At 39.0% G+C, this 18,455-nt stretch overlaps 1 protein-coding gene across 1 annotated transcript in view; it reads left to right on the forward strand.

The window, feature by feature from the left end:
• Window positions 1-18,455, forward strand: part of SPOUT1 (SPOUT domain containing methyltransferase 1) — a 742,081-nt gene that overhangs the window by 396,161 nt on the left and 327,465 nt on the right. The window contains exon 9 of the mRNA XM_044058122.1: window positions 16,973-17,075. Coding sequence (XP_043914057.1) covers window positions 16,973-17,075 — 103 coding nt within the window. The remainder of the gene's footprint in view (window positions 1-16,972; window positions 17,076-18,455) is intronic.

Below are 18,455 nucleotides of genomic sequence, written 5' to 3' on the forward strand. Positions count from 1 at the left end.
TTTCCATAGCAAAACCTTGACTGCTAATCCCAGGGCTTTCTGTACCAGGGTCGCAGTAGTGTCTACGGCGTTTTTCAGATCGCATTCGTTGGATGATATATGTAAGGAGGCTACTTGATCCTCTGTACATACCTTCATTAAGCACTACAAGTTGGATTGCACATCCACAGTTAAAGTTTCCTTCAGCACTTCTGTCCTAAAAGGTCTCCTGTCTTGAGCCCACTTGGGATTTCCATAGCAGGGGATTCTGACCCATACTTTGGATTGGACAGACTGAATGAACAAGATACGAAAGTTATGTATTTACCATAATAGTAGATCCTTTCATTCCAGTCCATTGCTACAACAACCTACCCACCTTCCCTCTGCCAGTCTATAGACCTGAAGGATTGTGTCATTTTTTTTCCTTGAGACCAAGGTAGTGCAAAGTGGAAGCTTAAGACTTAGACATCAAACTAGGTCTGAGTTAGTAAAGGGAACAAGGGCATTATAGGAGGGAAAGATTCTTAAAGGGCTCAAGGCTGGAGGACTGAATTTGCTGTATCAGATCCAGTAGTGGCTCAAGAATTCATATGTTGTATTGGATGGATTGGAATGAAAAAATCTATCATTATGGTAAGTACATAAATGAAAGTTATGAACTTACCATAGCGCTAGGTTCTTGTTGTCTTCTACTGTCTAGCTTAAGAGATGGGTTATTGGAACCAATCAGATCCGACCTAGGTGCCTTTTTCAGTCTGTTTGATCCAGGACACAGGCTCTACCCCTACCCATATTTCCTTCTTGTCCCTAAAACACCTCAGGTAAAGTTTGCCCAAATGTACCTAATATCTAATCTAAAAGGTATAAAAAATTTTGAACAGCATGCAAATAATCTGGAGGAGAAAAGTCAGCTTAAGGCTTAACATATAATAAGGCTCTGGATTGGTCCCATTCAATTAGTCGAGACCCACAAGGTGACAGTTTGTGGTCAGAGGAAGAGAAAGTTGAGCTAGATGGAAGAAGACAACACAGATCTATCATTATGGTAATTATATAACTTTCATATCTAATGATGTCTTTTCCATCCAGCTCAATGGATGGGACAGATTTCCCAGCTATTGATGATAAACCAATGTGGTCACATAGAAGGATATTCCAAAGAATGGTGGAGCCAAAGGTTTCACAGGATCTAGATTGCATGTCCAGCTTGTGATGAGAGACACAGGTGTGAACAGTGGACCAAACAGCCATAGCACAAGTCTCATGTGCTGGTACTCTAGCAAAGTATACAGTGAAGGCTGCCACTGCTGTAGTTGAATGAGCCCTTAGTTTGTGTGGCAGGGGCAATCCCTTTTCTTTATAGACAAAAACAGTACAATCAGAGAGCCACCTGGAGAATGTGACTTCAGAAGTACCATGTCCTTGTTTGGTCTCTGATAAGCAAAGAAAAAGATGGATCTGCTTTCCTTAATGTGTTTGGTACAATACAGGTAAAATCTTAACTGATGTTGAACATCTATCAAATACAAGGTATAGTCCCCTTTATTAGAAGAATATGGAAAGAACATTTGTAGGTTAATAATTTGGTTAAGAGCAGTTGCTGAGATCACTTTTGGGAGAAAATTTAAATTGGTCCGAAGAGAGACTGTATTTTTATGAAAAGTTAAGTAGGGAGGTTTCCAAGATAAGGCTTGTAACTTAGAAACTCTCCTAGCTGACATGATGGCTACTAGGAAAATAGTTTTCCAAGAGACAAATTTCAATTGGTTCAATAAGGGGATTGGGTTAGGGCTTGAAGCAAGAACATAATATTTCAACCAGAAACTAGATCACTGATAGGGGTCTAAGAAAAAATGTTCCCTTTAAAAAGGCCTTTGATAGTTTCAAAGAAGCAGTGGTGTTCTAGTTTTCTGTCATATTGAAATTATGTATAGCTGCTAAGTGAACCTTAATTGTCAGAAAACTAGCACCTTCCTGTAATAACCCCACCACAAAATCCAGAATAGATGGTAAATGTGCTGATTAAGGTTCTAAGCCTTTAGAGGAAGCCCAGATAGGAATCCTTTTCTACTTACTCTTGTAAACCTTTCTTATGTTCAGGTCCTGTGACCCCCACCAAAAATTGTGAAGCCTGCATATTGGCAGAGATGAATGGGGAATTGCAACGGTTGGTGTATCATTGACCACTGGACAGAGAGGGTCCGCTGCAGTACTGTCATGTAAAATCTTGCCTGAAGAACCAATTTAGTGGATACAGCCATTGAACCCAGTAGACAAAGAATTAGCCTTGCTGGGTGACTTGAAGAAGAGAGGACTGCAGAAGCTTGGTGACTGAGCGAGAGGACTCTCAAATCTAGAAGCTTGGCAATTTGGGATATTGTGTCCAGATGGGACGATATGACTTTTGTTGTCTCTGATTTGGATAAGCAGATTGCTGGTGGATGCTATCTTGGATTGGGGAACACATGGAACCCTTTCAGCCTTAGATGAGCTTCTACCACCACCATGCATTTGGTGAACACCCTAGGGGCTGTGGAGAGACCAAATGGCAGTGCTCCGAATTGAAAATGATTGACTTCCAGCCGAAAGCAGAGAAACATCCTGGATTACATCACTGTCTTGCTGTGGTAGTAGACAGTCCAGAAGGTCTGTCAAGTACATGTAGTCATCGTCCTTCAGAAGAGGCAGAATGGACTGAAATGTGATTGTCGCAAACTCATGTCTGTTCATAGACTGATTCAGTTGACTGAGGTCCAGAATAGGTCTGAGGTCCCGTGTCTTTATCAGAACCAAAAAGAAGCTTGAATATCTTTTGAATCATTGCTGGTCTGGTGAGACCACCTGGATGACTTATTTTTCTAGCTGCTTTGACACTTCTGCTGCTGCTAATTTCCTCCAACTGGGTGGAACATCTTGATTTTCTTTGTTTGTTAGGGGAAGGCTAAGAGAATAATGTTGCCTCAGGTGATTATCTTTTGCATCCATGAATCTTGAGTGATGGCTAGCCTGGCCTGAAAGTGCAGAGATAGGTGCCCACCAACTGCCTCCAGTGTGTGGCACTCTGGTAACCGTTCAAGAGAGGTGAAAGGGTTTCTTGGTAAAGGGGCCTCAAAACCCTTGACTTTGCTGCCCACCTCTGCCCCTGGGGCAATATCTATTGAAGTTATTTCCCCCTCTGCCCTGAGGAAGTCTGTCACCAGAAGAGTCTTGGGCAAAATTCTGAGATTTACAAAATCATAATTTCTTTCTACCCGTGTAACTTGGGAAAAGTCCTTTGAGGAGTGGAAATGCGAATGCCTATGTTTTGCCTTACTGCTCACTTCTGGTGAGTGTTTCTATGATCTTTGGTCCAGAGAGTGTTGAATCATTGACTGGATCATTGACAAAAGGATGTCTTAAAGCTCTCTGCAAAATTGCAAAGAAGCATCCAGACGTGCTGGTGAATAGCAATGCCAGTACCTGCCGCTCAAGACATGCCATCAGCTGCATTAGAGAGCAGTTGTATGGGCACACTGGACATCAGTTGAAAGAGGGGGATAGCTGCGATTCTCCATTTTTCTGTGTATTGGTAGGCAGATTACCCAAGGTAGACTTGGAGAATTCCATAGTCAAGTCCCTCTGGAAATCATATGGGGTAGGTAGTTTAGTGAGGGAAGAGCAAACGTCACTGAAGCGCAAGTCTGCTTTGCAAATCTGCCCAGTGCACTGGTTTCCCTGATAGGGGTATGAGCAGAGGTAATGTCCTCTGAAAGGTCCTCCTTAGTGACACAACCACTATGGCATCTGCAGGAGGAGCCCTTTCTCCAGTGTTGCTTATTTCTGTGAGGTACAAGAATTTTGTCAGTTTTTTTGAGACTCAGCTCTACCATGTCTAGTTCCTTCCAAACCTGCTGCTAGTTAGCCAGTGGGACCACCCAGGAAATAGATGAGCCAGCCCCGAAGAATACCGACTCCTCTTGGGAAGAGATTTTAGTGGACCCAAACCCCTGTTTCATCAGTTCAAGAATATCTCAAAAGGAGACCTCATCTGGGAACCCTCCACTTTCTCATAGTCGGCATCTTCATTGAGTAACTCCTGAGAAGAGTCTAAATGCCTCCTCTTGCAAGTCCACTTCTTTGGCTTTCTTTGGTGGGAGGTTTGAAGAAGGCTGGGAACCCAACTAACAACTCACCACGAAAGAGCCCTCAAAGCTTACCTAGGTTGGCTGTCACTTTCTGATAGGATGAATGGAAGGAGGAGCAATGGGATCCAATGAGGTCGAGACAGTGCCAAGTAAGTGTGGGAGACTTCCTCTGTTGACCTGGAGAGAACCTTCTCAAATGCTTCAAATGCCAAAGGCAAGACCTGTGCTGAAGAAGACCGCTTAGAATCCAAAGACCCCAAAGAAGGATTCTCCTTGGTCTCAATTCAGCTTGGCTTCAGAGGCAACATAGGAGCTGAGCTGTCCAGTGCCAAAACACTTATGGACAGAGACTGCTCTGAAAACCTCAGAATTGACCCAACCCCCCCACCTTGACCCCATCTTCTGTGCTCTAAGACCCTCTCAGGATCTGACAGTATAGGTGTTTAAGCCAACCAAGCTCTCAGCTCTGACAAGGATCTCTTCGGGCATCACTTAGAGCTGTGAGCACCAGATCTGATGGGCAGATGGGAGGAGGAGAAATTAATAGGGGCATTATTAGGACCTGAACCAGACCCCTGGTGGGAGAGCTGCTGGCAGGACCCCCATCTGAATCTGTGTCCTGAGTAGTTTCTGCATCATCATATCAGTGTTGGCTTCTGAAGGGCTGCATGACTTCTGAGGCTGCCTGTCTTGGAAGTAGAGTAGAGTAGAGTGAAGCCGAGAACTGCCTAGCTCCAGTAAAAAAAAAAAAATAAATGACATGGCATATACTGTGATCTGATTGAAATCTTCTCCTGTTCTGTAACTAGATCTGAGTGCCTGAGTCTTCAGTGCCGGACCTGATGGGTGTTTTGATCTTTTTCGATTTGCTTTCCTGCTACTTCTCTTTTTCTTTCTGCTTTTCCTTACTTCACTCTCTGTGTTTGTGTGTGTGTCTCTCTGTCTGTCTCTTTAGAGGTCTAGGACATGTCTGGCTTCTTTGCAGAAGAGGAAGCAGCTGCAGAAGCTGAAGAGGTTGAATCTCCCGCTTGTGCAGGGAAGAGACCTTGAAGGACTAACTTATTCCCTCTATCTGTCAGATTCCTGTATCCAAAGGAAGCACAGGACACTCATTCAATAGCAAAATGGTCTTTCCCCAAACAATAGACACATAAGGTGTGGGATTTTGTGCCCCCAGGCACTACGCTTTTTAAAATCAAAGGCCTTGTTACACACTATAAAGAAGGTTAATACTGAAGACCTATTTAAAAAAAAAGAAGAGCATAAGTACTTTTCCACGAAGGCACTACTACTACAAAAAAACATATCAACATTATAAGAAATTCAAGCCTTTTTTTTGGTAGGGAAGAAAGGGGAAAGAAAGCCCCCCCCCCCCAAAAAAATGCTAACAAGTAGAAAAGTTTAAAGATAAACTATTAACAACTACTTGAGGAAATAGCGTTAAGAAATATATCTAAGAAAAAAATTCCCAAAAGGCAGACTAGAAGTAGTGAAAATAACCACTTGTCTTAATGAGGGGCATAGATCCATCAGGACCATGTCTTGCTTGAATAGACAGTAAACAAGATCTGAGGTATTGTGGAACCAAGAGAGAATTATGGGCAGGGAAGGAGCCTGAGCCCTGGATCAAAGAGCTTACAAAGGTACCAAAGATGGATCCAGTAACCCATTCATTTAGTCAGATGGAAAAGACAACATAATATATTTCATTTAAATGAGTTTAGAACAGGATCATCCAGTTTGCAGATGTCACCACTGTAGTGGGTCTTATCAGGAGTGGAGACGAGACTGCTTACAGAGATGAGATAAACCCCTCATTAACTGGTGCGATATTAATAACATGGCCCTAAACATGAATAAAACCAAGGAATTAGTAATGGAGTTCAGAAAGAATCAGGACTCACCTCACCCACTCATAATTAAAGGGAAAACAGTAGAGAGAGTGAGTAGCATCAAATTTCTGGTGTGTATATTTCTGACTTAGCATGGTCAGCAGTTACTAACCACATTGTAAAGAAAGCACATCAATGCCTGCATTTATTGCAAAAGCTGAGGCAAGCTAGTCTCCCTTCCTCTGTCCTCAAAACCTACTATAGGGGTACCATTGAAAGCACCTTGACTTGTAATCTCACAGTCCGGTTCAGGAACTACAAAGCCTCGGACCGAAAGGCCGTACAGAAGGGGGTGAAGGTAGCAGAGGAGATAATTGGATCCCCACTTCCAGCTCTGCAGGCTGTATACAAAGCACTATGTATTGGCAGAGCCAAAAAAATAATCACAGACCACACTCACCCTGCACATGGACTGTTCTCCTGCTTATCTTCAGGAAGACGATATGGGGGTGTGTGTTGTAAGTCCTTCAGGTTTAGTAGGAGCTTCTTCCTACTTGCTGTCAGACTGTTTAACTCTACAGCATATCAATAGCTGGTGATCAGAACAGTCAGTAGTACAGCTATCTTCTTGTGCAGTATCTACATCAAGCTGCTTTAAAAGTGCAATCAGTAGTAACTGAATATTCCGTATAATACTTGTACTATTCAGTATACTATGTGCAATATTTGATGAAGGCTGCTACCAGTGTTATAGAGGTCTATCAAATCTTGTCAGTCTTGTTTAGTGTATGTATATGTTACTCTACTACATCCTTGTTATTCTCTGTAGTTGTATGTGATGTATGCTCTTTGAACTGAAGCAACATAATTTTGTTTAACTCGCACTGTGTGTGGGTGTGAATGATATTAAAGTTAATTTGACTTTGACTTTGAAACTGCTTGAAACCTTGAAGGTTGATTGTGGAAGGAGGATAGTAAGAAGTGAAAGTTCTCCAGTTGTCATTGACAATCATCTAGGATGACTCTTTCAGTGGTAATATTTTCTGGGATCCACTAAAGGATATCTTCAGTAGTGGATATATTGTTTCCAGGGGAATATGTAGAACAATTTTACAAAGGATTTTTTTGGCCATTTAATTTTTATGTAGGAGATAATTAGCTTTACATTACTGAATTAAGGTAGAGTTTTTGTAAGAGGAGAGACTTCATATGTGTTAGGGTACAGGATATCTACCTCTCCAGCTTTTTTGTCAAGCGCCTATTTGCTAAAATTGTGCTGTGTCTTGGGGGGAAGAATTTCTGAGTCTTTTATATGAGGTTTTAGCCATGTCTTAGTAAGAGCAACAATATCTGGTATATAATGAGAGATCCAGGTATGCAGTTCAGTGATTTTATTACAAATGCTATGTATCTTTATGGAAGTAAAGTTTAGTTTGGAGTTATTATAGGTGGCCAGAAGAGATGTGCGTGAGGAGGGGGGACAGTAGAGATGGAAGACAGGCCTGGGTTAGGCTGTATTTCGCCACGTGGTTTAATTGTTGAATATGTACCATTAATCTGGGAAAAAGCAGCACTTATAGCATAAAGGTAGAGCCAACAGTGGCATCCTCTGTTATAAACCCACAACAGTCTTATCACCTCTAGTCAAAACTGCAAAAAACATTATGTTCATGTTAGTCAGCATCTCCAAACTCTCGATCTGCTGCACTACTTGACTGCAAGGGAATTGACTGTCATTATGGAGTTGATACAGCACTCCTAGCTTTTGCAGGTACAGAATGAATGGAACCAAGTAAATACCATTTCATCAGTGCAGCCTTCCTCAACCTGCCAGAAGCATTTGAAACTTTAAGTCATACTCTACTTGGCAAATGGCTCTTGAATATAGATAATCACCCAAATATTGACTGATTTGCAAGTTACCTTTGTAGTTGTGCCCAACAAAGCAAATGGCTTTCTACAGCAGCAACTTTTAACTGGTCTCACAAGGTATCCGTGATGGATTTTTCCTTAAGCAAGTCTTTTTCACCATGTTTGTTAATAAAATAAAGACATAATGCCTATATTATCACATCCCTGAGGGGTCTGTACTAGCAACACTATTGTTCATCATATTTGTTAATACAGTGAAGGAGCTATGCCTGCATTAAACAGTTGCCCAGTATGTTGATGAATCAAGTTTGATTTGTGTGGAAAAATGTAGCAGCAGAGCACTGACTATAATCCAAGCTTTCCTTTTGTTCTGTAAAATCCAGTCAACCCCAGAAGGTCAGAATGCTTGCAGTTTCTCCCCACTACCGCAGCAGCAGCAGGCGGCATAAAATATTTTCAAGTTCCAAGTCAAGATTTGGATCAGTTCACCAGAAACAACTACAGTACCTTCTTCCCAAACTCCTGTAGGGTCACATGCTACTCAACAGCACTGATGAAATCTGAGGTGCCTTACTATAAAATAACTGGATTCAGAGCTACTGCCCACGTTGAACCAACCACTGTATTGTACTAAAATCAGTCTAATCCTACTAACCCACTTCTTAGTAGCAGGTCACATTAATTATAAAATGTATGTTCTTTGTACAAGTCCTAATAAAAAGCTGATCTCATCTGTTCTCAAGCAAGAATAATTTGCTCCACTCTGGCCACAAACCTAAAAGTGACTAAATTATTTAATAGATTGGGAGACATGTCTTTTTTTCTCTTTCCCTCAACTCTGGAATCCTCTCTGAAGATGTAGTAAAAACTGGATGTACTTTGCAACGTTTAAAATACTGACTAAACATTACCTAACCGCCACAGCCAGCTGTGCATACGGGCTTCGATAATTCCTAAAAGCCAGAAGTAGTAGCTGGATTGAACCCACTCCGAGTAATGCAGGTTGCAAACTACCACACAGCTGTAGAATGCAGAATCCACTTTATTAACTTCAGACCAAAAAAAAATCCAAGGATGAGCGCTTTCATCCAGAAAGATCTAGACTTCATCAGACCTTACTATCTGACAAACTTACTATCAGCTTCAACTAAGAAGCTCAGAGAATTGAAGCCGATAGTAAGTTTTCCACATTTTGGTGATGGAAGGTGGAGACCTAGTTTATGTCTGAAAGGACCAGGTGGAACATATTCCACCTCTAACCAAAGTGATGGCAGAACTTTTGCCACTTCATTACATTCTGAATAAAGCTTTGGTCTGCCCTCTGCTCCGGACGAGCTTTGGGAAGAGAAAAAAAATGTGGCCTTGATCAGAGCAGATACAACTACAGAACAGAGGAACTCTGCATTTTAAGCTAGTGAAAAGTTCCACAGTTGCAAATCTGTTTCCTACATTAAATCAGCTACTCATTGTGATTGGTTAATTACTATGTTGCAGTCTTTTTGCCAACTATATATATGAGGTACAGATTAATGCCAGCCCACATCTGATGAAGTGTGTTTCAAACGAAAATGTACTGTGAACGTTTATGGTGGATTTTTGTGCTTAATAAAAGTCTTGAGAAGGATTCCAGGCTGTTCGGGGCTTTATTGTTTCACCGTGGAGGCTTCTTGCTTGGTTTATTGGAATTTCACAGAACAAGAAGTGGCACAATTACAGAGTGCTAAAAAGAAAATAAGAGAGTATCTGGATAATATGTACGAGTTTAGAATGATTCCTGTTAAGCGACTGTTTTTGATAATAACTCCAGTGTACAAAAACTTTTAGCGCAACAACTCAGGCAACAGAAAGTAGAAAGGGCTGTCACCAAGCTTAGGTAGCCTAAAACAAGGAAGTAACAAGCGATCCTGTAGAGGTTTTAGAAATATTTTGGAAATTCTGTAGAACTCTATATAAAGCAGAAAAGTATGGAAATCAAGAAAAGATACAAATGGAAATGTTTACAGAAGAATTAAATATGCCAATGTTAGAGGTGGATGAGGCTCAATTACTAACAGGATAGGTGGAGATGACATAAAAAATTGTGATTTATAACCAATCTACAGGAAATTTCCCAGGAATAGATGGTATTCCTGTGGAAGTTTAGAAGCTAGGAGAGAAAAACTGATAAAGATCCGGAAGGTTTTGTTTAAGGTTCATAGGTTCATAGTTTAGTACTAAGCTAACTGCCCTTGCGAGCCATTTTAAGCGTAGCCAATTATCCCTTGTGAAACTCAACCCCTGCTCCTTGTGTTTGTCAGGCAAACACCTTAGCCATTAAGCCACTCTCCCAACCCCCCTTTTTTTTAATTCCCTGCAGAAATCACAGTCTGATCTATGAACAATAAGTTAACAGTATTTTTAAGAGGAGAAGTGCCAACATCTTGGAAGAAAGCAGTGGTAGCTGTAATACCTAAAGAGGGTAAAGAGCCATCAGATCCAGCTTCGTACAGGCCCATTTCAATAGTAAACTATGATTATAAACTGTTCATGTCTATAATGGCTAAAAGAATGGCAGAAGTAATGCCAAAATTGGTAGATGTGGATCATTGTGGTTTTGTGGAGGAGAGGCAAACATTTAACAACATTAACAGAACATTGATGATCCAGAGAGAAGCAGAATACAAGACAATACCATTGTTGTTGGTGGGTCTTAATGCAGAGAAAGCATTTGAGAGAGTAAGCTGGGACTTTATGAGCAGGGCAATGGAAGCATTTGCATTTCCTGAAAAAATATAAGGTTGATTATTAGGATATATGAGGGATCGGAGGTGAAAAATAAATTTGGTGGGGCCCTCTCTGATAATTTCTGCTTGAGCAGAGGAACCAGGCAGGGGTGTCCTCGTTCCCCATTGTTATTTGCATTATATTTAGAACCATTGGCAAAGAAAATAAGGGACTCAGAAATTCAAGGATATAATTTGTATGGTAGTCAAGAAAAGCTGGCTGTATATGCAGATGATATTATGTTATACCTGACAAAACCAGAAACAGACATTACAGTGTTGTGGAACATTTTGAGATAGTTTCGGATCTTTTCAGGATACAAAATTAATGAAGCTAAAACAAAGGCATTAGCGGTAAATTATGTACCCACATATGAATTGGTTCAGCAATATATATATTTATGGGGAGATGATAAAATGAAATATTTAGGGGAATGGATTAAAAAATGATTCTGGTGTAGCAGATAAGGATGTATGGGAAGAGACTAAAGAAAAGATAATACAAAAACTGAGAAAATGGAAGCTTTGTTATATGGATAGTAAGATACAAGCATTTAAAATGTTTTTAGTTCCATTAGTCTTATACGCAGGGTCAGGCATGTTTTCATCAACCAGATGAAAAGTTGTGGATAGCAATTAATAAAGATCTGAAGAACTTTGAGAGGGGAAGACTGCAAGAGTCAAGTGGGATAAGCTGATTCCTCCAGTAGAATGGCACGAATTTGGGATTACCTGATTTGAAGGGGTATTTCAGAGCTGCACGGTTAAGGCTGCTATACATAACACAAGCAGAAAACTGTAATTCAATTTGGAAAGGGATGATGACAAAACAGGTGGGAAGCTCAAGAAACAAGGAGAGACTGGAATTTTGATTGCAGGCCTTTAAGGGGAGTAACAACAATCATACAGAATATTACATCTATAAAGTAGTAGAAAGTATCCTAAGAATTAAGCCAACATGAGAATGGGGAAAGGAGATTCTGCCAATAGGGGGCAACTATAATTAGGATGTAGACAATAGGCAAGAGAGGACTTTAATTTATTGGAGAAAACTGTCAAAGTAACCAAGATCCATACTGATAAGAAAAACCAGAACAAATACAGACCAGCAGTGAAACTCCAAGGAGGCGACCAACTAGAAACAAATCACACAACGAATTGACCTAGGTTTCGTCTTTATTAGACTTCTTCAGAATACAAATGATAAAAACCACACACTTTTTATATAAAACACATGATGGTGACATCATCAAACAATCAATGCAGAAGACCAGCTTTCAAAATAAAAGCACCAATAACATAAGTAAAAGTTGCAGAAACCTATAGTGAATACAGCCAAATAAGCTCCTGCAAATAAACAATGAATGATAAAACACTAAATTGTATATGTATGTTCATATACATATTGATAAGGTAAAGCAAAAAAATATAAAAATATTGATAAGGTAAAGCAAAGAAATACAAAAATCATCATCCTTGGAGTTTCACTGCTGGTCTGTATTTGTTCAAAGTAACCAAGATCCTTGTATGTTTTTCGATGGTCTGAAGAAGTTGGCTTACCTTTTGCCAACGAAAGCGCTTACCAATAAAGGAGTTTAGTTCTACAAATCCGCTCTCTTTTTTTTTGTTTTCACTAGTTTTGTTTTTTGTCAGTACAAAAGTAACCAAGGTATTTTCGGGCAAATAACTAGAGAGGGAAAGATGACAGAATGAGAAGATGCTAAGAATGTATTTGGACTGGCGGTTAGAGATTGCCTTCCCTATCCAGGATTGATATCAGAGTATACGCAAAGAGAAATAAATGAGGGGTCCTAAACAAAAGACCAGCACTGGTAGAGTCTTTAGTAGAATCTAGAACTGAAGCTGCCATTAGAAAATGAATACTTAGTAGAGCATATAAAATATTGCATGATAACTGTAAAAGTCAATCAGAGGAGGTTAGAAAGAATTGGGAAGAGAGTCTGGATAAGCAATTCACAAAGAAACAATGGGAGGATATACGCATGTATCCCAAATATGCAACAAAATGTAGAAGATTTGGGATTTTTGCTTGGAAATGTTTACATAGATATTTTTATACCTCAAGCAGATTCCAGAGACTATTTCCTCAGGTAGATAGCAAATGTTGGAGGTGAGACAGGAAGAAAGAGGTAATTGAGAACATATTTTCTGGGAGTACAGTGAGTTGGCAGACTTTAAGGATTCCTTGCAGCATGCACTGTTGGAGATGCCTGGTGGGCAGCTTGGTGTGACAAGGGAGATGATTTTTTTGAGCTATGATGCAGAATCGGAATTGCCTAGACATGGTAAGGCCTTGCTGTGTCTAATTCTGGTGACTGCCAAAAAAAAAGCAATTACTGGAAATTTCCAACTGTACTAGAAGTAGTGAAATAATAACATAGACAAAACAGCTGGAATTGAGATCTTTAGAAAAGGGTAGGAGCAAACTACCTAGGAAAATGGGAATTGTGTGAAGAATACATATAGGTGAGGAATGAGGTCTAAAAGAAGGCAGGACTTAAGCTATGTGATGTTTGACTGAAAATGATTGGGTAGATTATAAGTGATGTATAATGTTTCCAACTGGGAGTGTCACTATAGTTTATGATGTGAAATGCTTGCAACTAGGATTGTGTTTGTGTGGATTGTTTATATATATATATATATATATATATATATATATATATATATATATATATATATGATTGTTTATGTTGTAAGTAATGGTTTAATAAAGATGTTTCTTTAAAAAAAAGAAAAGGCAAGAATTGAATCATTTTATGTCCTGTTGCTTAGGTTATAGGATATATAGCAATATATGTGAAGTATAATGTTTGTAAACTTGAACTTTTTAATGCAGTTTGATTGGTTATATATAAATGTAAATTATATAAATGTACATTTGTTTATGTCACAAGGGATAATTCAATAAAATGTTTAAAAATAAATAGGATAGAAATAAAAGAAAAAGATATGGTTAAGAAGTAACAGGAATTATTTAGAGGGGTTGACAAAGATTAGAGTATTGCAGAATAAGGGGGATCCTACAGAACAAGAAGCGGCACAGTTAGAGTGCTAAAGAGAAAATAAGAGAGTATCTGGTAATATGCCTGAGTTTAGAATGATTCCTGTTAAGCAACTGTTTTTGATAATAACTCCGGAGTACAAAACCTTTTACCACAACGACTTAGGCTACAAAAAGTGGAAATGGTTGTTGCCAAACTTAGAAAGCCTATAAGAAGAAAAATAATCAGAGATCCTGTAGAGGTATTAGAGACATTTCTGAAATTTTATGAACATTTATGTGAAGCAGAGAAATGTGGAAATCAAGAAAGAACACAAATGGAAATATTTATGGAAGACTTAAGTATGCCAAGTTTAGAGGTAGATGAGACTGAACAATTAATAGTCAAGATAGGTGGAGATGAGATAAAAACAGTGACATACAGTCAATCTGCTGGAAAGTCTCCAGGGAATATAGAGTATTCCTGTGAAAGTTTGGAAGCTAGGAAGGAAGAAGGTTACCAGTATTTTAAAAATGAGGGGAACCACCAGCATCCTGGAAGAAGGTTGTGGTGATTGCAATACCTAAACATGGTTGAGACCATCAGACCCAGCCTCATGTAGGCCATTTCAGTTTTAAGCCATGATTATAAAGTGTTCATGTCTATAATGGCTAAAAGAATGGAAAGTGTGTTGCCAGAATTGATATATATGGATCATTGTGGTTTTGTGGAGGGGGGAGTAGATATTTAATAACATAAATAGAACAATGATGACGAAGCAGAGTGAAAGAAAATACCACTGTTGTTTTTGGGTCTTGCTGCAGAGAAAGCATTCAGCAGAGTAATGTGGAATTTTATGAGTAGGGCAATGAAAGCATTTGCATTCCCTGATACAATAACAAGGTTAATTAAAAGGATATGTGAGGTATCAGAGGCAAAAATTAAAGTAGGAGTGTGCCTTTCTGACAAGCTGTGTCTGAACAGAGAAACCAGGCAGGGAGTCCTTTTTTCCCTTTATTTGCTTTGTATTTAGAGCTGTTAACAAAGAAAATAAGTAATTCAGAAATTTAAGGGTATAGTTGGTATGGTGATCAAGAAAAGTTGGCGTTATTTGCAGACAATGTTATTTTGTACCTGTTAAAACCAAGTAATTACATTTCACTGTTGTGGAAAATCTTAAGACAGTTTCAGGTCTTTTGGGGATTAAAAATTAATGACGATAAAACAAAGGCTGTAGCTGTAAACTATGTACTCACACATTAATTGGTCCAACAATACTCAAATTTATGGGGACACTATGAAATGATGTATTTAGTAGTATGAATTAAAAAGAATTCTGTTATGGTAGCAAAGGATAATTGGTTCAACAATACCCACATTTACGGGGACATAATAAGATGAAGTATTTTGGCATTTAGATTAAAAAAAGCTTCTGATATACCAGCTAAGGATTATGTCAGAAGAGACTAAACAAACAATCATACAAAAACTGAGAAACTAGAAGCTGTTTTATAGATATGGTTATCAAGATAAAAGGAATGAAAATGTTTTTACTCCCTTTAGTTTTATATACAGGTCAGGCATATTTTTATCAACCAGAGGAGAAGTTGTGGATAGTAATTAATAAAGAGTTGAAGGATTTTATCTGGGAGAGGAAAAGGGGAAGGGGCAAGTGGGATAAGTTGATCCTTGCATAGAACAAGGTGGATTAGGATTAGCTGATTAGAAGGAATAAATATGAGCTACATAGTTAAGGCTCATATGCATAAACCAAGCAGAAAACTATAATTTGTAGTGGAAAGGGATGATGAAGTGGGTGAATGCAAGAAATAAAGCGAGAGTTGGAATAACAGCCACACAGAATATTATATTCATAAAGAAGCAGAAAGTATTCGAAGAACTAAACCAACATGAGAATGGAGAAAGGAGATTTTGCCAGTAGGGCTGACTGCAGTTTGGAGTACAGAGAATAGGCAAGTGGGGGCTGGAATTTACTGGAGTAAACTAAGAAGGGAACAAATGTATTGGGAGCAAATATCTAGAGGGGGAAAGGTAATAGAATGAAAAGAAGCCAAGAAAACATTTGAACTGCAGAAAAACTGCCTTCCCTATTAGGGATTGATATCGGAGTATTCAAAACAAAAGGGCTAAGGGAATCCTAAGTGAAAGACCTGCTCTGGTAGAGTTTTTAATTGACTCTAGAACAGAAGCTGCAGTTAAAAAAGGGATAATTAGTAGGGCATATAAAGTACTGCAGAATAGCTGTAGGAATCGATCAGAGGAGACTAGAGAGATGGATAAGCAATTCTCAAGGAAACAATGGGAGGAAATATGTACGGCTTCCAAACATGCAACAGTGTGTAGAATATCTACAATTTTTGCTTGGAATTTTTGCATAGGTGTTTTTATACCCAAGCAGACGCCAAAGAATTTTTCATCTGTTAAATGGCAAATGTTGGCGGTGTGATGGGGAAGAAAGAGGTAACTGAGAACATATGTTTTGGGACTGTAATGAGTTGGCAGACTTTAAAATTCCATACAGAGTACTCTATCAGAAATATTGGGAGAGCAAATTGGTGTAACTAAGGAAATTTTTTTTTTGAGCTGGGATACAGGATCTGAATTGCCTAGACATAGTAAGGCTTTGTTAAGTTTAATTCTGGTGGCTGCCAAAAAAGCAGTCACTACAAAATGGAAATCAAGTCTAAACCAACTGCATAAGGACTAAATATTGTTAACAGAGATAAAATAAACTGGAAGTAGAATCTGTAGAAATGGGTAATAGAAAATTGCACAGAAAAAAATGGAGATTGTGGGAATGTACAGAATAATGTTTTGGTGGAGTGAAGTTTAAAGAAAGGCCGGGATTGATCAGTTTATATAATGCTAAATTGATGATAATATGTCCAAAAGAATAAATGTGATGTACAGTTTTGCAACTGATAATGTGTTGATATGGTTAGTTTCCTTTTATGTAAATGTATGTTTATCTATGTCTTAAGTGATAATTCAAAAAAGGTGTTAAAAGTAAAAACTAGTCAATGTAAAGACAGTAGATTAAAGTAGTATTAACTGAGTGACATATGCAGTGAATATCTGTAGCCATTGAAATGTATGTTTTTTTATGACTATTAAGCATAACCAAAACTTGTGTTACGTGCATATTGCATTGTTGACATGTTTGCTTCTGTTATAGTTTGTAGAGCTTGATTGTTTGCATGCAGTTTTGTTTCCCAGGACTCCACTGAAAATGAGGCATGTCATGATGGGCATTCCAGGTAAGCAAAAAAAATTATAACTAATAGTGCTTTAAGTGCCACATGAAATTCTGAAATTGTTTGCCATAACTAAAATATACTCCATTTACTTTGCAATTGTTTCTTCATATTTCAAAGGTGCGGTATTCACAGAGTGTCCCTACAAGGAGGGCTATAATCTGACAATAGGCACTTCAGAACGAGGAACAAATATTGACACAGTGACTCTGCCTTCATTTAGGTAAGTTTTGACTGTCATTCTGTAAAGCAAAATTTAATCTGAGCATTTGTCTTTGAGCTTGCTGAGATACTGCATTTCATTTGAGACCTATAACCGGGAAAAGCCGAAAGACACAAACAATACTTGAGTAAAATTTTGCAGATCCCTGCAGTGTAACTTGCATGCATGTTTAAGACAAATACGATATATAACAGAAGTGGGTTTGCTATATAATTTTTCTTAATGATTGTTTAATTTCAGTGAGTGACCTGAACCTATAGAACTGCAATATACATATATTTTCCATGACTTACTGACTTGATAGAAATAAGTCAAATGGTGTTTTAATTGAAACATAGTGTTGTGTGTGAATCCCAGAATTCCATAGGGAGACATGTTTAGTGAATAAGATGAGGTGCATGGTTACTAAGGGGGGAATTTTCATATTCTGACTGGTCACATTTTGATAGAACATTGAATTATATGAATTCTTGAATGGAAAAATGGTGTAGTTGTGTAACCTTGTTAGTAGAAGGGGGATTGAATATTTTGGTAGAATTGTATTTTGCAGTGACAAACAACCTTCTTACCTGGTCTGTTACAGTTTAAATGTTTATTACCATTATGGTGAACTTTATTACACATCTAAGTAGTTATGTTAGTATTCAAATTGATGAATATTAAATTACATTTTTGGCACAACAGTTTCAGATCGTTCGAGGAAATCATCGACAACATCCAGGACTGGGGGGTGGCCAAGGGTATGTGTTGCGGAAGATCTAGGAATTCCCTGGGTCTCTTTTTAGACTGAGGGTAGTCCTGACTCTCCCATTGGAAATGCTCCCTTAAAGTATGCAGGATTTCCCCCAAAGGAAAAATCCTCTGGGGGGGGAGAGGCTGAAGGAATGGAGTCCTCTGCATCAGAATCCTCATAAGTGGAGAAAGGGGTTGCATGTCTTCATAGTCAGATGCATCAGGTTATTCTGACTTTTGTTCAGACAAAACTACAGGGGACGCATCTCATTTCCTTTTTCACGGGATAGCATGGCTTCCCCTGATAAGCAAAATAAGGGCTTCCGCCATTTTAAGCATTTGAGACTGAGGCAAGGTAGCAGGCGCATGAGAGTGGGTCATCGGTTTCTTGGGTGTGGTTCAAAACCTGGGCCTAAGAAACTTGGTCGTTTTTGAAAGAACAGTAGTCACAAAAGAAGACGGTTTGTGCTTCCTCGGAAGCCGGTGTCTGCTCAGCGGCTCGGGACCCATCCAAGGTAAAGACAACCACATGATCCTTACTCGAAGAAGAGTTTTGCGGCATACCGGACTCCGAATGGGTCTCGGTAGTGGCCTCTGAATCAACTGAAGCGGGCATCGGGCTGCGAAAGCACCTCACTGAGTACCGGA

Source organism: Protopterus annectens, chromosome 16.part0 (assembly GCF_019279795.1).
Source record: "Protopterus annectens isolate FY-2018-M chromosome 16.part0, PAN1.0, whole genome shotgun sequence".
NCBI classification, from domain to species: domain Eukaryota; kingdom Metazoa; phylum Chordata; order Ceratodontiformes; family Protopteridae; genus Protopterus; species Protopterus annectens.